This window comes from Falco naumanni, chromosome 8 (assembly GCF_017639655.2).
Source record: "Falco naumanni isolate bFalNau1 chromosome 8, bFalNau1.pat, whole genome shotgun sequence".
Classification (NCBI taxonomy): Eukaryota; Metazoa; Chordata; class Aves; order Falconiformes; family Falconidae; genus Falco; species Falco naumanni.
In genome coordinates, this window is record NC_054061.1 from 11095146 (window position 1) to 11119104 (window position 23959).

Genomic DNA, 23959 nt, shown 5'->3' on the forward strand with positions numbered 1-23959 from the left:
ATTTAGATCAATGCGTGTCATCTATCCCGTAAAAGTAGCAATTACACATCTGGAAGAAAAACTTGGTTTCCAGGGCCCTTTAAGTCTGTGCCAGTAAAGGTGCTAACTACAGCTGTAGTTTACAAGAAAAGAAACATTAGAGTAACAACTCTACAATTTAAATCCAGGATTATAAACTGAATACCCACTATGCAAACATTTCATTGACAGAACTGTGGGAACAGGGAGATCATGTCATTTAGTACAAAAACAAACAAATAAATCCAACAAAAAACCCCAAACATGTGACTCCAAACTTGTATTATGAAAATACCAAAGAACTATGACATTTTTGCTCTCCCAGAAAAATGATCACATCTTGACTGAGTACTTTGCTTTCTCACTTCCTCTTCCAAGCTGAAATGTCAACTATTTTAAGTAAAATCAGAATATTACTCAACCACAAATCAGAAAAGAACCTCGATGCCAGAGCTGTCATCAAAAAGGCACATTCCAGTTACACACTTGCAGTTTTACTATTAAAAAACCAAGAGATTAAACCCCTACACATGCTTTGCTGCTTAACAACACAATTACTAGCATGTTAGTAAAGCTCAGCACTGATATTCCAGTCATTATATCTGCAAACAGTAAGACACTACGCAGTGAGAAAACAAATCTTTTATTGAAACCAAGGATGTCTAATTGTGACAGGTGAATGCTTTACCTACAGAGATTAAATCCATATACATACTGGTTTTATGCAGTCTTCATGTTCTATTTACACAATTTGCTTGCTTAAAAGGGTTTAACAGTCAATCAAGGGTTCAAGTATGAAATTCCACAACAGAAGAAAATTACATCGTGTTATTGAAGTCAGCTAGATAAACAATGCCTTCTGATTATGATGATATCATTATGTGCTTCACGATGAACAGAAACGACAGAAAACATTCACCTGGTTTCATATTCAAAATACTTGCTGAGATTCATGTATAAATGGATGAATGAACAGAAGGGTAATTGTGTATTATTTTAATATAATAAAGTCAAATTTATTCGAATCTGTAAGAAAAAAATGTTTCTTTCTATCTTGTGTGGAGTTCTGCCTTACTGCATTTGTGTTTGTTTATGATTCTGACAAGCTACCAAAAAAAAGATATAAATACAGAGTCAAAGCTAAATGTGTATCTCTATTCTTTTGCAAGCAAAGTGTCACAATATTATGCTCATTAAAAAGCTTTCAAAGCCTAATAGCTAAGTGAAACACTAGACCTAATGACTTGAAATAAATATCTTGCAACCGAGCTGTTTAAGCCACCATAGAAACAAACCTCTTAAACAGCAGAAGCGCACACAGGCCAAACCAACAACAGAGAACCTGTGTTCACTGAAATCACTTGCAGTCTTGCCACTGACTTCAGAAAGAACTCTCACTACTCAAAATAAAAACTCTCACGACTTTTGTCTTTCCTTTTGGATTGAATCTTCTTTTATTGGCTTGCTATACCCAGCCAAAGATGGACTCCTCCTAGAGAAAAAAAGATGACAAAAGTGGTACGTTCCCTTTAATATAAAAAAAAGTCAGATATGAAGCATGACAAAGACTTTATTCAGATTCTTCAGATTTTACTTTAGACCATCACAGGATTTAGCTCAATGAAAAGGCAAAATCTACCTCCCAGCCTTGGCAATGCACACAGCCCTTCCAGCTGAGGACAGAGCTGTTCTGCTTCCCAAACTTGACTGAAATCTTGAAAAACATTTAAGACCAATGTCATTAATACTGAAGTATAAAACCAGTGCTTATTAACAACATTGATCAATACCAGTGCATCTTTTTATTATGATTCTTTTGATTATTTTCGCATTTCAGCTTGCTTGGCAATTAATGGACTACATACATACCCTGTCCAGGTAGGATACCTCATTCTGTGAACTCTGGTTCATATCATTGCCTGTGGGAGAATATTATGTCATCATTTTCAGTCACGCTGAATCTAATCTTAATTACAACATTCCAAGGAGTAAATAGGTAGCATTAGAAATCAAGTAGATTTTTGTTCTCCCAAGAAAAATATTTATAGAGGCAATAAAATACAGCATTAATTTTCTAGCTTTATTAATCTAGTTTTTTTAAAAAAAGATAAAAATGAACCCAGTTTATTCAGATTTGTTGATCCATATCTAAACGTCTGCTAGAATTATTCTATTTGCTTCTTGTTTAATGAAAAATTCAGATCAATAGAAACTTATCTCCTGGATTTGAAGTTGTATAAAATCTGCTAATTAGAAAGAAGGTATTAGAATTGATGGTTTTCACATAAATAGGGCTTAATAGTAGATTCTCAATTAAAGCTCATGAAAAGTGAGGTACAATTACAATTAAGGATAGAGTAAGTGTTGGGGGAGGGAGGGGCTGGTTAGTTTGGGTTTGGGTTTTTAAATCACTGGAAATTATATGCAAAGATAATGCTCTCCCTCCAGATGACAAAAAGAAACACGTAGCTGAAAAGGGAATGGGCCCTGTCCATAGATACAAGCCTGACAAAGCAGCACATTGCATATCCATAACAAACAGAAAAGCTGATTAGCAGTCATTATGTTATGGTGGTAAATCCACCTAGGAGATCGTATAGCAGCCGACTTCGGGGGTTTTGTTTTACAGTAACTTGAAATTTTGGAGATAATCTCTTGTTAAAGATTTCTACTCCTTTTTCCTTGCCTCTTGTTCTCCTTTTTCTTGCAAGCAAGCAAACAAAAGTCCTGGAAGACTTCATTATTTCCTTCAGTGTCCTAGACACACATGTATATGTCCTATATACACACATATATGCCCACTGTTCCAGTTGACCCTGAGATTTACTGGCCCTGCCTGGGGCGAGGCGGACAGCTTCCCAACTTGCAGTGTGTCTGGAGTGCTTATGGTTGGACTTGATGATCCTAATAGCCTTTTTCCAACCTAAATGATTCCATGACAGAGGCCAATGGGATCTTGATTGGTATAAAAAATATGAATAGCACATAATTAACAAGCAGCATCTCGTAATATCAGAATTAATCAGGAAATTGTTTTAAAGCAAACAGAAGTGCTTTTCCACATAATGCAGAATATTTGCAGAATAATTGCAGAATATGTTATTGCAGCATATTTTGGAATTTCTTCTACTATTCCAGTAATATCCCCTGTAGGTCGCAGGGGACATTCATTGGGGTAGACAGATTTCTGTTTTGAACCTGAATAGCACTTCTGTTCTCGTGAAGAAAATCTTTGAGGGAGTGTTTTGTGGTCACGTATGTGGAAATCTGATCAGTATTCAACATACAACATTTTACAAAAATAAGATACTGGCAACAATGGGCATTCATTTTGGCATATACTCTAACATGCCTACATGTGGAAAACTTCCATCAACACAAATGTAAGCTAGGCATAAGTGGTGTAGGTGAATATGCCATTTTTTAACTTGCCTGGTAACTCTTCATGGATTAGTATATTATTTTCCCTAAAAACTCATCAGACTGTGAAGTTGGAAATTCCAATTACATTTGAAAGCATACACTGTATTATCTTAAATTGCACAGCAACTACAATGTGTCTAATTGAAATTGGCGCAATGCAGAGCACCAGTTTTAATTCCTGAGTCATTTTCCAGTAATGAAATAGCTGTATTCAGGGCACAGTGTGAGAACACGTTTGAGGGTTATGTTAACTTGTACTACAGCTACCTTTGGGGAACATCTATTTATTGTCTGTATGACACCAACCACTATTTTTCCTATCTGAAAAAAAAAATTATTATTCATACAAGTACTGCCTTAGACGAACCTGTGAATAATAGCTTAATTACGTATTTCACATGTTCAGAAAAACTTGCAGGTATTTTCTGTCCATGTCTTTAATGTTAGACTGCAGCAAACACTTCTGCCATCCTTCCTCCAAATGAATACATATAAGACCCTCAATGGCACACAAAGTTTTTTTCAAATATGGCTATAAGTGTCTAAAGTATGCAATGAATTCCATAATTTGTGAGTTCTAAAACCTACTACCCAAAGCAAACTGCTAAATGGACCTTAAACCTAGGGATCTTATGTCAAAGCACTTGCATCAATTAATTTTTTCTAGTACAACAAAACATTACCAGTTCATTGACTACCTTCTCCACTGAACTGACTGCAGGTTAAGAGTCGACTTCTGAACTTTTCATTTTCTTCAAGCATTCTTGAAATTACTTTCCAGACCTTAAGCCAGACTTTGGACTGAAAGGTAAAATTGAACTTTCTCAGTGAAGCATATAAAAAGTTTGCATTAGAACACCTATAGGGCAGAACTTTGAATTCTTCAGCATGATTAGGAAGTCCAACTGTTTTTTTGCTGAGGACTGGGATGGGGGAGGTGTGGAGGAGGGAAATATATGTGGGATATACTGGAAAAATCACCTCTAAAAATAAAAAAAACATAAATTACTCCACAATTTTCCACATGAAATATCCTCCTCCTTTCTTGCCTGGAGCTCTTGTTTATCCAGGACTAGTGAAGTGACCTTCTAGACAAGAAGAGCTTATAGAAACGGTGTGAGAGCCATCAGACTCTCTTCAAAGTAATCCAAAATGGGGGGAATAACATTGCTTATTTTTCCAGGAGCAAAAACTATCCCATGTAATCCCTCAACAGCAGCATGCTCAGATTCCAGAACAGCAACAGCCTTGCCTATTTCATATAAAATCCATATTAATCTATTTTGTAGATGTTGATGACCTTGATTTTAGAGGCACAAAGCTCCATATATAGTGGGCACGTTTCAGATATGTGCACTGAACGCATTAAATAGGAACTGTTGACAAAGACATTCAGAGAGGCAGCCAAAGAAATATAAATGCCTGTTAACATGCTAACATGGCTTTTGCTGGACCCCATCTGTGAAAATAGTTTAAATCTAAAGATAATTCTTTTCTTATGGGCATTTATTGCTAAAACATAATACATTTTCCTGATTCTTTTTGAAGACTGTTGAATGTACTAGAGGAGTAACATTATAGTATGCTATTAGCTGTTCCTCTGAAGTCATTAGTATTTTGCTGGTTTTAAATCAAGCATCTGTGACATGACTATATTGTAGTCTAGCTGATTACTTGTACATCACACATTACAAAATCTCATAATGAGTTATTGGTTTAATAAATGTGCCTTTTAAAATTTCAAGCATTTGTTGAACTACTGAACAGGAACAGAAATACGTTTGTGAAACAGAAAGTAATTTCATATTGCTACTAGTCTGGTGTTAATACCTCTGATTCTTGCCTTCGCTTATTTGTAACCTGTAGGATTTCTTTGCTTAAAACATAAGAGGAAGAGGAGCTGCGGAGCTTTTCCCTGCTGGGTGTGCACCAGCAAGGTGTGCAGCACCCTGGCCCCAATCCAGCAAAGCATTTCAGTACAGGCTTTTAAGTCAACAGCATACTCTCATTCTTCAAGGTAAGCACATACTTAAGTGCTTTATTGAATGAGAGCCAGAATTTTAAAGACTCCACAGAGGGAAAATAATACCATTTTTCTTTTCTGTAAGTAAGGTTTTCAGTAACAAATTCAGTACCAATTCAATCTTTTAATCTCCCTCATGCTCTCACATAGACATACACCGAACAAGCAGGAAGCAATTTTCTCAAATGCAAAGGCAGCTCATTCAGTTCCCACATTTTATACCTTTTGCTTCTTCCGTTTAATTACTTTATCACTATTTCTTGAAGGGAAGGGAAAGTCAAAGGTGTCAGCCTTAGCCTCTCGAAGGTCAGCTAGGAAGAGAATTTAGAAAGCGTATTCTGAGTGTCTACAATATATTCCCGAGGAAGCTGTAGATCTGCCAGAGGGATACTTATTTCTGATCCCAGCAGGTCACAGGTTATCAGCCCTTACACCATGCTATCACCTTACTTATTTTCTCCATTATAACCATGGGGCAAGTGGGTGTCTCTCAAACTCCACAGAACAGAGTTCAAAACTGTACAACAACAAAAAATTAACACAACAGGCTTCTGGACAATACAGGCTAGTTTTTCATTCCCTCTTTTTCCCCTTGCTATGGCAATTGTCTGAGCTCAATTAGAAAGTGACTGGACTGAGGCAAGAAACCAGACACATCACCTCTGCTAGCACTAAAAAAAAACAGAAGCAAGAAGGGCAGGGCTGATCTTGTGGACTCAAGCCGCGAGGAAGGACTCAAGTGAGTTCCAAGCAGGGTGAGGATGGCAGCTTTCCGAGGAGCTGCTGGGCAGGCAGGGCACGGCATGAGCTGAGAGGAAGGGTGACCCATGTGGGGATGCTGAATGTGGTCACAGATGTGGGCTCGTTCCTTGCTGCAGCAGGGATTCAGGCAAACCAGCATCCTCCAGGCCACCCAGCCCCGCCACCAGATCGCCAAGGCAGCCACGCTTTGGGAGCAAGGCTTTGAGTGACCGATAGTCACAGGCTGCCTCCGAGGCACAGGTTGGCATCAACGAGACAATAACCCGGCAGCACCAGTGCTTTTAATTAGACTAATGTAACATTTCACTTTGTCATCTTTGGGAAAATGGCTTTCAGGGGGAGACAAAAATACAAGAAAATGAAAACGTCTCAAAAGCAGCAAGTTAGTAAAATTCAGGACCACCCTCTCTGTGTCACCCATCGTTTCCAGCTCACACCCCGGCTTCTTCTCCAGAAGCCAGGTCATGTTCTCCATTTTCACTCCGTTTCACCCTGCGCAGCAGAGCTATGTTTCACAACAGATCACAGTGGAAAACTGCCTAATCTTTTTTGTGTGCTTTTATAGAAAAAGACACCCACGCCCATGCCCATCCTAACTTTCTTTGACCCTAGCCAAAAAGAAAGAAAATTAAAGCAACATCTTCGAGCTGTCACAGCGATGAGGCAGCCAACAGCGCAGGAATCCCCTAAGAGGCAGGAATGACCCAGAAGTTTGGCACGTAGCAGAGCAGCCCTGTCGGACACAGCTTGGTTTTGGCCTTATCTACCACAGGGCAGGACGGGGACGGCTGCGCCGGTGGCAGCCACCTCACCGTACGGGGTGGCAGTGCTGCAGCTCAACACTGTAAGAGTTTGGGGCAAAAACATTAAATTTTTCACTCTCGTTAACACCATGTTCCACCTCCTGCCTAAACACCCAGTCCAACTATACCAGGCACGTTAAAAAAAATAAATATTGTGCCACCTTCCCGCCTCAGCGTGCGCGGTCTGGTTGAGAGGGAAGCATCACACGCACTGCAGGGAAATGGCTTCCCGCCAGAGGAGGGGACATGGCGGAGGCTCAGCCCGGCGCTCTCCCTGCCCAGGCTCAGCCACACTTACCGTGATGGTGGCTGACAGGCTTCCCGGCACCGCCGCCCCCCACCGCCTGCCGACCACGGCCACGGTGGGCCTGGTCCCCTGGGCCCGGGGTCCCCCTCAGCCCCCCGGCCTGCCCCGTGGGGCTCGGCTGGCAGCGCAGGGCCTCGTCCCGGCCGCCCTCAGCCTGCCGGCGGCCCCCGCCATAGCGGACCACAGAGCCGCAGCGGTGGGAGCCGAAGCTGTTGATATAGAGGAGCCGCAGGCGCGTCTTCCCCAGGCTGGGACCGGCAGCCATGGGTGGCGGGGCAGGAGGGCGGCCAGGCCCTGCTGTGGCAGGGTGACAAGTGGTGGCGGGGGCTGGGGGGGCCGGCGTCCTGGCTGCCACGCTGAGGGGGGACACAGCGCCCGTGGCCCCTTCCTTGGGGCAGGCCTGGCCGGGGGGTTCCGCAGAGCTGCCCTCGCGCCTCGTCCTGTGTGATGGCGCCATTTCGGTGCCCCGGCTGGACGGTGCAAAAAGGAGGAACCACTGAGCGGGGGGAAGGACGAGCCTCGCGTGGCACAGAGCGGCCCCGTGGCACCCCGTCCCACTGCAGCCTGCCCCCGAGGTTGCTGTCAGCCAGCCTTCGTTAGGGTTCAGCACAAAGCAAGCTGCCTGCACTCATCTATCGATATATTTCCTGCAAGTTACGGATAAAGTGACCTAGGGGACGCCAGGCTGAAGGCTGCGATGTCTTGTTTGTCTCTGCCACCACGCACAGCGGAGGAATGAGCGGCACCCGTGATGTGGGTGCTCCTGTGGTTCCTGCAGCCATAAGGAGCGGCCACAGCGGGCAGCCTGCCCACCGTGTGCCCGCCGGGCTCCAGTCACCTGCTCAACAGCACTGGTGGAACATGAAATACCTGTTGCCATTTTGTCCTTCAGGCAGGCGTACCCGTGCATTGCACGACACCAGGGGGACACCCCTAGCAGCCCCCCACGGGGGTGCCCTGCAGAGGCGTGCCCCGCTGCAGTATGTTTATACCATACGGCCAGCGACAAGCAGGATTGCTCAAACCACTCCGGAGCACAAATCCCATTGATTTTTGCTTTGGGACAGAAATAACGTCTCTGTGTTGCTTCCCAGAGTGTCAGCAGCTCAGAGGAGGGAAAGCATTACGAATAGAAAGAATAAATTCCACGGAAAGACCTTTTTCTAATTGTTTTAGCAGCACCAGCAACCTGAACGGCGCTGATGGGAAGAGACCCGGCAGCACACCGCTGCCTTGCCCCGGCCCGTGGCGGGGCAGAGCCCCCCATGCCCCCCGGCGGGGCGGGCTGCAGCGCGGGCGGCCACCACCAGGTGGCGGCCGTACCCAGGGAACGGCGGCGCCGCTCCGCCGCCCCCCCGCGCCCCGCAGCCCCCCGCGCCGGGGAGACCCACGGCGCTCTGCTGCCAAGTATCCCAGGATTTCCAGCTATTTTCTACACGGTCAGAAAAAAGGCGTTCTGTGTATGCTGTCGAAAAAGAGGAAAAAGACTTCCAGAGGCACAGCCTGACGGCTTGCAGAGGGATTTTGTTCTTTCCCAATGATCAAAGTCCAGGCGCCAAAGCATGCGGACTAAAAAGGAGGTCACGGACACTATGCACTCACCGAGTCAGGAGTCTAGAGATCGGCTGTGATCACAAAAAACAACCCCGAAACACCGGGGACCCCCTTCTTCTCCTCTGCAAAGAGCTGAGCCGACACGCAGGCCCGGCGAGGCAGCAGCCGGCAGGTTCGGGCTGGGGGTGGTTTTGTCCACTTCTCCCAACAGCACTTTGCCAGCACTTTGATTTCAAATGTAAATTCAGCCCAGATCCCTTTTATGATCTATTGCTACTGACAAAAAACGATGCTACCTAAAATCTGTGAGTAATCCGCGGAACTGGAAAATTCAGCTATTTTAACTGCACACTGTTCTTCTGCCTCCTTTCCACGTGTGAACCGACTACCAGCTAGTCACTGTCTCCGTACTTATCACTTCCAACAAGCATCTCAGCCCCCAGACAGGCAACCAAGTAGCTGCATCAAAAACTGATCCTGGAGCACAACCTTTGTCATGTCCATTAATCACAAAGCCCCGTTAAAGAACACTCCTGTTGCTGCAATACACGAGCCTTGGTCCACACCACGAAAAGCCACTGAACACACGTGCTTAAGCCTAAACGGCTCCGTTTCCATTCCACAACTGTCCCCGCACTGTGCACGAACACTTTTGACTGTATCTTCCCGGCCAGGAGCTCCCTGGGCCGCCTGGGAGCCGCTTCCTTCCGATGGCCCCAGCGGGGCATCGCGGCTGCCAAATCAGTGGTTTTCTCAGCATCTGTATTTATGGAATATGTTTCATCCTACTCATACAAATACACATGCCTTGTGCGGCACATTTTGTCCCCTTCTCCCAACAGCACTTTGCCAGCACTTTGATTTCAAATGTAAATTCAGCCCAGATCCCTTTTATGATCTATTGCTACTGACAAAAAACGATGCTACCTAAAATCCATGAGTAATCTGCAGAACTGGAAAATTCAGCTATTTTAACCGCACGCTGTTCTTCTTCCTCCTTTCCACATGTGTGAACCGACTACCAGCTAGTCACTATCTCTGTACTTAACACTTCCAACAAGCATCTCAGCTTTTCACATCTTCAACTGTCTAGTTAAAAATAGAGCAGATTCTAGCTTTCAGACTGCACCTCAACATGCCTCGTTTTGTATTCAAATGTCAGCTTCTCCAGCTCAGAACTCACATTGTTTCCTGAATTCTATTGTTTCAGCTTTACTTTGGCCAAGTATGCATCATGTTCTATTAACCCTGAGTATCATTTTAAAATAAGTTAGGTTTTGCTGGTAGCAAGGCTACAGCTTACACCACAGAGAAAGAAGGAGCTGATCGGATATTGCTGCATGCGCTTTTATTGATTCCCCGATTCCCTAGTGGTTCCCTGCAAAAAGGAAACTCCTGCTGTTGAAGATTTGGTTTACTAGGAGAATTCTTCGCAACAGAGTTAAAGTACTCACATGATTCACCATTGTAGCTCAGGCAAGGCAGATTGCTTATTAAGTATTACACTATCTTGATCAACTGCAAATTGTGAATACATTCAAAATACTAATCTTAACACCATTAACAGGGATTTTTATGTGGAAAGTATGTTAATTCTGACAACAGCTACAGTCAAACCTTGTTAATTATACCCTCAGCAGTAGCACAAACAATTACTGTATCTCCTCCGTTTTTACGGAATATTTAATAAGTGTCACTGGAGTGAGGTATTTTATTAGAATGCTGTTACTTTACAGAAAACACTGGGGGCCGTGTATTAGCGTAACTAGGAATCATAACAAAACCAAAACTCACCATTTCTGGTAAATCGAAGCAATGCATTATGTTGTCTTCAGCTTTTGCTTACTTTTAAATTTCATAATTTACAATGGATCTCACAGTTAATTATGTAAGCAATAACACAATGCAGCAGAGAGATAAAATGGCCAGCTGCCATTTTAACACACCTGCATTTCATATTAATGAACCTGCCTATCTCAGATTGCTTTACAAACCATACGTGGGGGAATCATTTCATCCACACCAGTCATAAGGAGAGGCACAATTTCCCATTTCTCCATGCTGCGCATAAAAATATTTAGCAGACCATAAACTAAGTTTGTTACATAAAAGTCTGAGCCTGCCCTTGAGAGATTTTCAAATTGCCGAGAAGATTCATTGACTTTGTAATCAAAACACAAGTCAATGAGACTGAAACCCTTGGATTAGAACCTTGTGTTACAGTATTTAAGCAGAGATTGCCAATCTGAAACAAAAATATGGGGGAAATGAAAAAAGGCAAAATTAGTAATAACACCAGAATTAAACAGCCTTATTTCTGGGAAAGACTTGTAGTCAGGTGGATACAGCAAAAAGGCAGGCAAGGACTTCGGTTTCTCTGATTCCATTCTTCCACACAAATGTGCAAGTTATTAGTATTTCTTGATGACATTCTTTGTTTCCAAATCAGAGACAGTGAAACTTTACCAAATTTTTAGTCTGCAGGAACTATGCTATTAAATGGTTCTACTGCTGTTCTGGGGAACGTGCAGTTAGACCCTACGTGAGCACACAGATGAGGAAGTTTAGTCCTACCTACGACAAACCTCCAGGTATTGTTCTCTCACATCCTGGAAGAATACTGGTTCAGTACAGGACATAAAAAAGAAAAATCACTAAATCATCCTCAGAATGAGTGGTAATGTAGGTTTTCCATGACCATCTGTCCAGGCATGGAAAGCTCACATTTTCTCAGGCTCTGTTCTGAAATCTAACGTGATCTCAGGCCAAAGTGTGCCTGCGGGCTAACGTGATCAACAATACATGTGTCTGCATACATGAAATGATCCTGTTTCACTACAGTATAAATACCACTGAACATACCCGTTCCTCAGCAGTAAGTCCCTTTGTAATGGCACTAGGGTCTTCGCAGAACTCTTCCAGATACTGAACATTCACTCCCTCCCTACCCCCAGAGGCATAAATAAGGATGCTGCCAGAAAAGGAACAGAGCAGGGCTTCTGTCTCCAAGGATTGCTAGCTCTGCAGAGAAAATTGAAGCAGTCACTGCTTTGTTCTTCCATCACATTTCTCCAAAGACATCCCCCTGTAAAAGCAAAGCTTGAGCAAATTTTCTTGCCACTAACTGAAGAGCCGAGTTGATTCTGCCAGTGTGTACAGAGCAACATCTGCCTGTGAACAGCTGGCCCACCAAGGCAAAGCTGGGGGCTACTGCCTGCTGCTTACAATGGGAATGTTCCTCAAAAACCTAAGAAATCACATTTAACTCACTGAAAGAAAATTCAGAAACACTTGGCATGAATGTTGGCCATACACAAACCAGTACTGGGCATGTGCTTCAAGCGACAAGCACTGTCTTGAGAAACAACACGGCTAAATTGACAACTTAATGCTTTCACATGCATAGCAAGGCATAGACAATCACTAAGCAAACTGATCCCGGCTCATGAGTCAGCAGCAGCCGAGATGGTGATTTAGATTGAGCAAACATGTTCTCAAATGTTGGGTCGGAGAAGGTTGGCGGAGACTTTTTTTTTTTTTTTTTAATGAATTGCTCTGTGTGTGAATTGCCACCCTTCAAGAGATTACAAAACTGTGTGAAGAGTTACTAAGGCACACGGCATTTGTCAACTGCATCTCCACCGTCAGTCTGCTATATAAGTAAAATCAGCGTTCTCCACTCATATGAAAACCAAAGCAACTCAACCTGCTACAGTTTTGGAATAAAAAAAAAAATACCACACAGCTGAAAGCGGTAAAATTCAGTCCATTCTAAACATTAAGATTAATGCAAAACCAAAAACGTGTTCTCACCATCACCCTTTACCTGCGTCGTGCTCAGATGATTTAATCTCAGCTATCATGACTCACCAAAATTAAATTTCAGGAAGAAAACCACAACCAGACACAGATCTTACATGCTTCCATATTTTATATATACTAGGGGGACTGCAAACTTCTGACTAGCAAATTTTGTGAAGGAACCTTAACGGAATAGTACCGCACTATGGTCTCCCAAGCTCCGTAAACAAGGTGACTGAGGGAGCTTCCCTTAGGGATAGATACATTCAAATTGATTAACTTTTAGTATCAAATTGTCTCTCTGACAAGCCCTACAAAAAGTCAGCAAATTATAGTTCATGTGTCCTGAAAACAGGTGATACCTGATAGCATTAAACAGAGCTTTGACTTTCAGAAAAACTTTCTCCCCATCTTAAATGGGCAGCTTCAGTAACACATTCAGAGCACCGATTCAACCTCCCGGCCCCCTTCGATTTCTGTGACTGCCAAGACAGCTGGAAGTATATTCTTATCCCAGAGGCTGTTTTTCATACCGACAGACTGAATCCGCTCATTTTACACAGAGGAAGAGATGTCAGTGTTTTTTCCTCATCTATCCTTTCTGAGGCTATTACTCGTCTTAGATTTCCTGTAGGCAAGCAATGTGCATTTCGGACCGTGGCTGAGCAGGCTTTCATAGCGCTGAATAAACAGCAGCTGGAGAATCAGGACAGATAGTAGAAACTGTCCAACAACAACTTGAGAGCTAAAAGACTCTCTTTAAAATATACCTTTAAATATTTTAAATGCCTTTAAATCTGTACTAGGTGGGTTATATCCATCTCCATCCCAACTAAGTTTCTTCACCGATGTGGAATGTAGCAGTTCATTTAGTGAAAGTAGCACCCAAGAGAAAGTTGATGGCTGACTGTGCTCGACCAGCAGTTTGTGCTGAAAGAAAATAGTTGAGATTCACATGCTGTGGAAATTCTGAAATTCCACCCAGCAGGCAATGTCCATCTTCCGGAGTCTGCCGGTAGGATTTATTTGTAGTTTCAGGACAAACTGAAACCCCAAAGGGATTTGCTATATCATCTTTCCTAGAAAGTTACTTCTCAGCAATTGAGAATCAGCCAAGGCCATCCCTACCAAGAGCAATTATTTTTAGTTTTGAACACTCCAGACTTCTGGCATTTCACCTCATTGAATTTTTTAGACTCTGCCTATGTAAGAAAATACAATTTATTAAACAATCAGAATGTATTTCACAGTCTTCAGAATAGGAAAATTTTAGAATGAATATACACATCCCCAGCTGTAAATCAGATGCTGTATCCTGATAAATGCCTCTAATCGTATAGCATTTTGAATTGAAATAGGCCAGGGAGTACCATTAGTGAAGGATGCTGCTGGTTCCACCACCATGACATCAAAAGACTTAAATGCCCCCATATTCCAGGACCAATTTTCAGGTCTATCATACCTCTTAAACTTTTATCAGAAAAACCACTGATAAGCACATGCTTTCTAAAAGACAATTTGCACTTGAAAAACACATCAAGAACTTGTTAGCACATTGGGAGAGGCTGAACTATGACTGTTTCTTAACAACACCAATGCAGAAAACAGACGTAACGCTTCCCTTACCAGCCAAGTCACACGCTAAAACTGGTCAACAGCGTCTAGTGCTGTTTGGCTGGCACAAAAAGCAGCACGGAGAAATCAGTTATTCACTGGGCAGTCACCGCATCGCTAGCCTCTCTGTTTTTTATCCAAAACATACCAGCACTTTCTGTTAATTTTAAGGGATTGGAAGTATCTGCACGGAGTCACCAGCAAAACTTTTTGTTCTTGTTAAAAACTAGTTTCGAAAGGCATGAGCTTCTAAATTTGCATCATCTGAAGACAATGGCAATTTGAAGCAATTAGCATCTTGCAGAACTAATCCCTTTACAGCTCGATTCTGTAAGACCTGCATTTCCTGAAGCACCCACAGAAAAGAATGATACTCAACATCTATTTAACATTTACAAGACCACTAGCTGATGGCACAAGAGATTAGCAGCTCAGGTGCCAAGAGCAAAGTGCTGGTCAGTGCAGTGGGCACAGTTTGATTCCTACTGCAATACTGTATTTTGGGCTTCAGCTTTTTCTCACAAGGTACACGTGCATGTTCCAACTCACAGTTCCGCTCAGCAGAGTGGCTTCCAGACCAATCAGAATTATACTTCAGTGAAGTTTAGCTGTTTGTATCAATGTAAGAATAAAAAGTTTGGGGAATTCCTACCAAGGATGCAAAACTCCTGAATCCTTCATGCATGGTTCCCATTGAATAGTCCTTGAAGGGCAGACACGTTAAGGTTGTAACGCTTCACATGACTTTTTAGACAGTCCAAGTTCCAGTATTTCAAATTAAAAGGCTGACCCTAACAAGCTCTTTGAAAAGACAGACTTTTCCCTTCTGTTGGTATCGGATCACAACCAGAGGACAATTAAAAAAGAATCCTTGTCTGTCCACGCCTTGCTTGGCTCTACTCTGGCCTTAGTCTAGTTATCTTTTTGTGCCAGCTGCACAGTGGTTTCTGACTTACATGGTACATTACGTGTGCCTCAGTGGTATTCTTCTCATCGAACACATCACCTGCCCAGAGAGCTCGATTTCAGAGCTGTACATTATATTTTCACCTTTATCCCTACGAATTAGCTGCAGAGAGCACAAAGTAGAAACAAGTGACGCAACTACAATTCTTCGGCTAGGTTGACATGCTTAAGGCTGTGCAAAAAATAGAAACATCAGTGCTGGAACTGCTGAAAGGCTTTTCCAAAGCCACACAAGATTTCTAGTGAACACTCAACAAGCACCAAATCCACAAAATTAAGCAGTTAGCATTCAACATTCCCCAAAGACAACATCCGGACAAACAAGCAGTAAAAACGGTTCTTCTTACAGCCCGATTCAACAGACAGCAGTTCTACAGGCCTTTAGACATCACCCTTCCATTTCTGCAGCATTCCACGTGGATTTTGTACCAAATGAATGCAGTGTTCAGGCTACTCAGCACCTCTCAAGCAGTTATACCGTCCCTCACCCCCCCCCCTACAAAACCACACTCCACATGCTGCCCAGAACAGGACGGCAGACCTTAGCCTACAGCACTTTACAAATCGTACAGCCAGACGTGTGCACGTCATCAAAATCACTTCCCTAAGCCCCACAAGCTTCAGCCACAAAGGAACATGTTTCTACAGGAAGCTTAAAATAAAAAGGTTAAGAAGAAACATTGAGTTAAAAGTTTTATTCATTCAACATCTCACATTACAAATATTTAAAAATTATATGCATACTGGTATAAATAGTCATTTGCAAACTATTTAATAACATTAATTTTCACTAGCACTTCAACAAATGAACTCTTTAAAAAAAGTAACTTGTGTTATATAACTTAGAGTAGAACATACAAAAATATGAACTTAAACGTGAAAATGACTTTAATAAAAAATGAATTACCCTTATTTAAAATGCTATAATAAATACTACAACCTCCCCATACACAGTAAAAACTATATGGAAATTCAGCCAAGTAGTACAATTAACTGACATACTTAAATAACTTTTCCTTCTGATAATATGAGCAATACATTGGGGGAAAAACATATTAGGGATTAGTAAAAACTAGACACCCACTTGCTAAAAGTTTCACTTCCAAAAAATATAACAAAAAAATCTGATGAAAATTATAAAAACTAATTATACTTTAAAATTTAAAAATATAAAAAATAAAACAGTTGAATACAATATTGTCCCAATTCTTACAATGCTATCACAGTAGCTTTAAAATAAGATAATAAAATAAAGCAAATGACCAAAACCTTTTATTCCATTTTTTTAAAAATAATCTCAAATTTACATTAGTAGAAAGATTGATTTCTGATTCTTTTCTTTAGAAACACCAGCAAGAAAGAGGATTTACTAGAACAGTAGAAAATGACATTTTTAAATGTCTGCAATTAAAAACAAAGAATTACACTGCAAAGATCTTCCAGAAGTCTGAAATAGGTATTGCACATAACTTGAAGTTAACTTGCCACAATTCATCACATTCAAGTTTTAAATCACCTTTTAACAGAAGGTTTTAACTCTTCAAAAACAAAAGGGGTGAATTATCAAGTCTTTCCAACAGCATCCTTATAAAACGCTAAATTCATTCACTGCAAGTTTTAAATTTGCATTCTGCAGAGGTCTGTGTATGGAGAAGTATATACTATACCAAAAAGCACGGGGCAGTGGGGTTCCTTTACATATAAAATAATCAGAAACACTTTATTTTACATTGCAAAAATAACCATGTAATTACTCTGTAACTACATTGTAAATACATGGCCAGTGCCATGCTAGTGTGATAAAACTACATGCTTATTAACCCCTTTGCAAATTGAAGTGATACCCTAAGACTGGTAATCTAATTACATGTTAATTATGTTTGGAGCTACATGGTAACCCCAACTACAAATCCCATGTAATCAGAAGGACATGTAATCACTATTTAAGTACAGAGTAATGTATATAATTGTTTATGCCCTGTAAATCGAAGTGTAACCAAATAATCTGTAAACACGCTTGTCACACAATCACAAGTGAATATTAGTAGAATAACAATTTCTTACATTAGTCATGCATACTAACATTACATGCCTGCCACCTAGCAGGCTCTCTTTTATTCTTTAAATATAATTTAAAAGAGCAGACACATTTCTGCATCGAACACCTAACATCAATTTTTTTATTAATAATAAAAATGGCTAAACATTCACCAAAAACGTCTGCATTTGTGTGTAATTTTTAAAAACTTAGTAAGAAGCGGTAGACAATTTTGATGTTTCTTTACTTTTAAATTTCTACACTATATTTATGCATTTAAATTTCATGGGTCTAAAGACAGTGTCATTTGTCACTTTCATGCTTTTCTTCTTTAATTCTCAACTTTACATATACTATTTCTTAAATTATATGAACACCAAATACCTGGTGCTGGGCTAAGATGTTTAAGCAACATGCTTTCTTTTCTCTGCAGATTCTAAAATAGCATTGCCAGTGCACAACATCCATAATTCAAAATGTATGCAGAGCACTGAAATGTATAAAAAGCAGAATATAAGAAAATAAAATTTATTAAAATTATTTATATTAAAAAATGAAGTATATGAAGATCTCTCAGTAATAAAAGTACAAAAAGCTACTCTTTGCAATATGAAAAATTGAGGTATTGCATAAAGAGATATCCCGTCAGTGAAAAGTGTGCCTAAAAATGCTCACTGTTGGAAAAACAAGATATACAAAAGTAGTGCATAACAAATATACATTATGTGCATGACAAAATAAGTTAGCTACAAAAACACTGTACCGAAATTCAGCAGGTCATGTACAAAGGGAAAATTATTATTCAAAGCTAGTTCTCAAACAGTGTTATTTCTGGTAATGGTAACCCATCTCACCTGTTTACTGGGTAGGATCGGCACAATAGCACACCCCAAGCCACCTACAAGCATTAAAAAAATTAAAGGAACATTCCAACTATAATTATGTACTTCAGAGAAAAAAAAGTCCCTGACAATCTACACAAGAGCACTCTGCATTTGCATTACTGTTGTCAATATTTTCAGGGATTTCATTATAAAAGCAGCTCCCTTTCTATACTTGACTAGTAGACAGCAAATGTCTCCATTTTGACCTTTGGAACTTGGTAAGGTATAGTTCATTAAAGCCTGTACTGAAAATAAAAACTGCTTCTCATAAAGATAATCTGGGCTGGGGGAATGGGATGAGGGGGGCTGACAAAGGCTTTTAGCGGAGCAGACGTTTTCCAAGCAGTGCTGAGGCAAGTCTTTGGTTTGAGAGAATCTAGGATGGTATCATGCCACTCGGGCAGTTCAGAAGATTGCCACTAAATTCGTTTGTTTGCACACTGCTAAATAATCATTTGAGAAGTTGGCCAGGGCATTAGTTCAAAAGTAATAAAAATAATTTTCAGAACTACTCCTTCATACAGCTATTTCAAACTAAACCCCTGCACCCACTCTTTATCATTCAATTCACATGTACTGCGTTAATGCTTCTCAAGGTAGAACTTAATAATAAAGCAGGCATTAACTTAGCAATGTTGGCACTTCAAATACCTGTGTTTATTTCCTCATATTAAGTTCTGAAGAGGTGGAATCATAGTTGGGATTCTTTCTACAGGAAGAGTAAGAAAGGCATATGCACGCTTGCACCATTTCATGCTCAAATTCAGAAAACAGTGCAAAACAAGACTTGGAAACTAACGTAGGTTCATGCCTTCTGTTACAACTAAGTTAGAGGGTATTTAAAACTAACTTTACATCCAAGATGGGAAACGAATAAACAGCCAATTTTAGTTTGTGTGACACAATGGAATATCAAAACTTCAATAAAAATCAGTGATATCCTTGAGGTATTTTTAGGTTTTCTACTTTTTCATGTCAAAATGGAGAGCAAAGGCTGGCCCCTGATGAATGTTAGTATATTAGGATATAGAGTTATATATAGCCATCAAAAATAAAATCTATATATTTATCCTTCAGGAGAGGAAATGCCAGTTAACTAGTTGTCATTACTCTAGCTTTGGTAGGATTTCTAGGGCTGTAACCAGACAATTTTCTTTTTAAGGAAAAAAAAAGTGCACTCCCCCCTCAGTAGTAACTTTACTCAACTTTTACATTCAGGAATTCTTAAAATGCAATTAGTTTGATGAAAATATAGTAAGCTCTGCCTATCTCATTAGTAATTTGGATGTGGGTGGTAGTCAGAGGCATGGTCAGATACATACCGAGCTAAAATTTCATCCTCAAAACCCTTAACAGATTTTTTAAAAAGATCCATTACTATAATGCTGCTTCAAATTTGCTCATGCATTTTTGTTGCTTTAAACATGCTCTTTCCTGTTGGTAGGTAAATGCTAGCTTCATCTGTTGCTGGAAAAAATCCGAAGTCAAAATAAAAAGAGAGGCAAAAACAGGCTTCCCTGGGGGAAAAGTGTCAGAACAGACTGATAGTGTTATTGTTACATGGTTATTTTAATAAAAGTATTCTTATGCTCTTTATTAACAATAATTTAATTAAAAAACCAAAATACTCTATTGTTTCAATTCTCTTAATATTTTTCTCTCCTCTAAGAAAATGTTGCATGAAATTAAGTGTTCTCTGGGTAGTAAAGACAAGAGAATGCAACTCACTTGCAACATGTTATCAATACGAAAAGGAGCTCCCAATACAGTTTTCAATGACAAGATTCTACAAAAAAACCCATATTATAGGTCATTCTTTCGTTATACTATTGTTAAATTACAGACTACTACAAAAGGGCATGCTATCTTGAATAAGAGAAAGGGTAGGGTGGGGTAGGGACAATCAGGATAACAGAAGAGTGCACTTAATTTGAGGCCTGCATATGAGCACTGCAGTGATCATTTAGTTCCAGCGGAATGAAATATGTCTTGGGCGATCTCCTCCCTCCTTCACCAGGGGCTTGTGGAATTCCCTGCCAGCGCGTGAATGGATAGCAGCCCAGCAATATTCACAGTAATACTGCAGACAGGTAACATTAGCACAGAAAAATGGAGCAAATTTTCCACCGCAACGGGCCCCCTGACATTCATCACAAAGCTGATCATCCAAGACATATGGCTTAACTTCCACCTGTATTCAAAAAATGAGAAGAAAGTTTAGAATTCTTAATAGCAATGTAGATAATGACGATTCCACACTATTTATTATCCGTGTTCTAGCAGGACTGTGATCACGGTTCTGTAGCAGGGAACATCGCACTCAAGAACTTTCCCCCCCAGTACACATGATCATTGCCATTAAACACCCAAAACTGCAGGAACCTCAGAACAATTCTGCTCCCACTGTCCTGGATCCTTAAACACACCCCAAAACCAATGCTGACCATCAGCATCACACATGGTGTCACTGATTTACAGAAAGGACCAATCAACCTATTGTTACAGAACTAGTACACGGATTCACATCAAAACCCTGGAAAATTCTGGGGGTTTATTTTTAAATATGGTGATGCACAATTAAGCTCCTACCCTTTCAGGTAAGAATGTAAGCAGTTTACACAATACTGTAACTGCAGATTAAATATGCACATGGCCTGCAAATCTCAATGGCTGAATTTCCAGCTTTAAAAAATGTATTTTATTATCTTAATAAACTGCTCATTTCTGTCTTCTTCTTCTGTGGCTTAGTCCTCTCAGCAAAAGGAAACCCACGTAATCTTTTTGGGATCAAATGAGAAGCTTAACACGGGACCGATGCCCACCTACGCTGTTGGCATTAAGGGCCAGATGATGAGCAGTAATTCAGTACAACAGACAAGAAAAGAGAAGAAACACTTCAAGTTCTTAACTGATAATGACTCACAGGAACTTACCAGCTGGTGCTCCAAGGATGATACATCTACACTGCAACATCTGCAGGCTAGTAGCTTGTAATGTAGGCATTTGCATACCAAAACCAAGCCTGCTGTACTGTGGGCTACAAAACCCTGCTCACAGCACTCGAGAGCACCTTCTCTGTGACAGCAAAGCAAAGCTTGCTGCTTGCAGTATCCAAGCTGGCTACAGCACAGTTCATTTAGACATGCCTACATGTTTACATCACAACTGCGGCACTGCTATCCCCTAAAAGGCTCAGATTCACCTCAAAACCAGTAATCACCTCCATTCCTTAGGTCCACAGAACTGTGAAAGGTCCACGTGACATATCAGAAGCACAACATAAAACTCCATGTTAACAAGAAGATAGGTACAAGTTCCTGTTCTATAAGTGTCTGTGAGCCTTCTCTGAAGCTCATGTAATTGGATGTTTTCATAAACATTTCCAAATATCCAGATTGTGGCTGGTGTCTCTACTGTTACCCTGTTAACTCTGCCTCTGGCTTAGGGATGTTCCTTTCTGTATCTCACAAGCCTCAGAGGTATGCCAGCTCACAGAAGTAAGAACGTTCACAAGTTCCTGCATTTTTAAACTTAGCCAATTTTATCACAGTCCAGACAGAGCACTGCAATAGTTTGATGTCATTTGTGCTTACAGTATATATAAACTACCCGTAAACAATATGACAGCCTTTTTTTTTTATTTTTCAATTTTTCTCCTCTTCCACTGCTAGACTTGCATTTCTCAAACAGCCCTTCATGCCAACTCAGAAGAATGAATTTGTAAAAAAGGAGACAAATATTCCTAACACCACATTCATCACCTAGTTTGCTATGTAGTTTGAGGTTGGGTACTCATTGATGAGTGTTGTCTTCTATAAGTGCTAAGAGCAGAACCTACAAATACGCTATGCAGGCCTCCTTAGTGGCAATTCTGCTGCTCTACTATGGCTACTCAAACACAGAAGCCGAACTACAGCACAGCTAATTACACCTCTGCTTGCTTTCGCACTGGTTTTCCTGCAAGTTTGCAACCCATAGATATTAGTCGAGTCCTCAGCGCATTTATTCAGTGTGTTGAAGTGCATGTGTCAAATACGGATGGCCTGCAACTGTTACTTGTGCTACCTATAGCAAGATTGCCCAGCTACAGAGAAAAAGCTTAAATTACAGCAACTTCCATCAGGGATGCTTAGGGTGGCAGCACCCATCAGAAGCTCTGCAATGGTGGGTGCTGCAGCCACTGAGTATTTAATTTGCATTACCTCTTTGAATGTCACATCTTTTAGCAGCACCTCCTTGCCTAACTTTACAGGAAATCCCTTCTTACTACTAATTTTACTTTGATTTTTTACAGAAACACTTTATTAGAAGAAGTATTAATAAGTAGTACCTTATTAATAAAAAGTAGCATTACCACTGTTGTACTTTTCTCTCTCATGTGCCCAGCCCCTCCTATATGAATCCTCTGAGCACTTATCTCCCCGTATTTCTTCTGAACCACACACAAAATGGGGAAATAAGGAGCAGTGGGAAGAGAGAAGGGGAAATAGATTGCAAAATCTTTGCTAGAGTTCACAAGTACTTACTTAAATTTGTAGTCCCACCAGCTTCAATGGACCTATTCACCCAAGTGTCTGCTTATGCAAGCAGAAGTTGCACAAGGGCGGCCCAAATTATTTGTTCAAAGCCATACAGAACTTATTTCAGAGCCAAGATAGAACAAAGACATTCCAATTCACAGGCCCACAGTCAAATTGTTGTTACAATTCTTCCACCCAAGCTTTATGGTCAAAGCATAAGGGAAATGATAATCAGACATAGCCAAGTTTGGGGTTTTTCCTCTAGTAATTATAAAATTAAGATTAATGACAGTCATGTAAGAAAAATCCAGAGACAAAGCATGAATTAGACAGAACTGTAGGATCCAAGTTTCTCAGAACTGTGGCCTGAAGATCACTGTAATTGACAAAGGCACATTTTATATAGATGAAGGCAGAAGAAAGCAACATGCAGATCTATTTGGCATATTCCTTTAATTTATAATAGCAAAGGAATAAAATAACCAGACACGACCTTTATGTAAGCTATGGAGGATGACTGTGAGGCTGTAATGCACACTGACGAGTTCACAACGCACTACTATGGTGCTCTTTAGGAACACCCAGCACACTATGTGTAACGCTAGGGCCATATTCTGCCCACTCTCTCAAAAGATGCAGAACAGGAGTAAGAACTGCTCCATCCTTGGCAGATACCTTACTCCCTGACATTATACAAACACTACAAGTGCAAATACTTGCAGTGGGAGTATATGACGAGTACAATATTCTTATGAAAGGGCAAAGCAGCTAACATGCTTCCCATCATTCTATGCAATTTGAGAAAGTCTGCTTCACAGTTGCCTCCCACGTTCCAGAACTAACAGCTCTGTACCACTCCTTCATTTTTATTCTGTGTTGTATCTAAGCAGAACAATCTAGCCCTAAATATGCAATTAATCTGATATAACATTTACAGTCTTCACAATGACACACATTTACATGGAAAAGCATTTCTAGAGAAAGCACTGAACAAAAATAGAATATGCTTGAAGACCTTACCCGTTTATCTATCTCTCCATGCTGCAGCTGAACAAAGCGAGCACTGATAGCAGCTATGTAACTCTGTTGATTAGAAAATGCAACCCGCCCAGCTCCTTTTGGGTACTTCAGCTCAGGGTCTGTGTCAATTCCAGCATAGCACACCCCTCCATACAGCCGATCCATTATCATTGCAAGTTCCACTAAACCAGAAAGGAAAATTAAACAGTGGTGTAGACTTGGCATT

The 23959-nt window shown here is 40.8% G+C and overlaps 2 protein-coding genes across 3 annotated transcripts in view; both read right to left on the reverse strand.

Annotated features, from left to right (window-relative positions):
* Positions 1–1483: 1483 nt before the first annotated feature.
* C8H5orf47 (chromosome 8 C5orf47 homolog) lies at positions 1484–7793 on the reverse strand. The gene is made up of 5 exons (XM_040603733.1): positions 7328–7793; positions 5687–5775; positions 4140–4242; positions 1888–1937; positions 1484–1510 (listed from the first exon to the last, which is right to left on the reverse strand). The coding sequence occupies exons 1-5, from the start codon at positions 7791–7793 to the stop codon at positions 1484–1486; spliced, it is 735 nt and encodes a 244-aa protein (XP_040459667.1).
* Positions 7794–15951: 8158 nt separating this feature from the next.
* Positions 15952–23959, reverse strand: part of CPEB4 (cytoplasmic polyadenylation element binding protein 4) — a 45298-nt gene continuing 37290 nt past the window's right edge. For both annotated transcript variants that reach the window (XM_040605166.1, XM_040605167.1), the window contains 2 exons: positions 23734–23915; positions 15952–20384 (listed from right to left, as the gene is read on the reverse strand). In XM_040605166.1, coding sequence (XP_040461100.1) covers positions 20157–20384; positions 23734–23915 — 410 coding nt within the window. In that variant the 3' untranslated portion in view covers positions 15952–20156. The remainder of the gene's footprint in view (positions 20385–23733; positions 23916–23959) is intronic.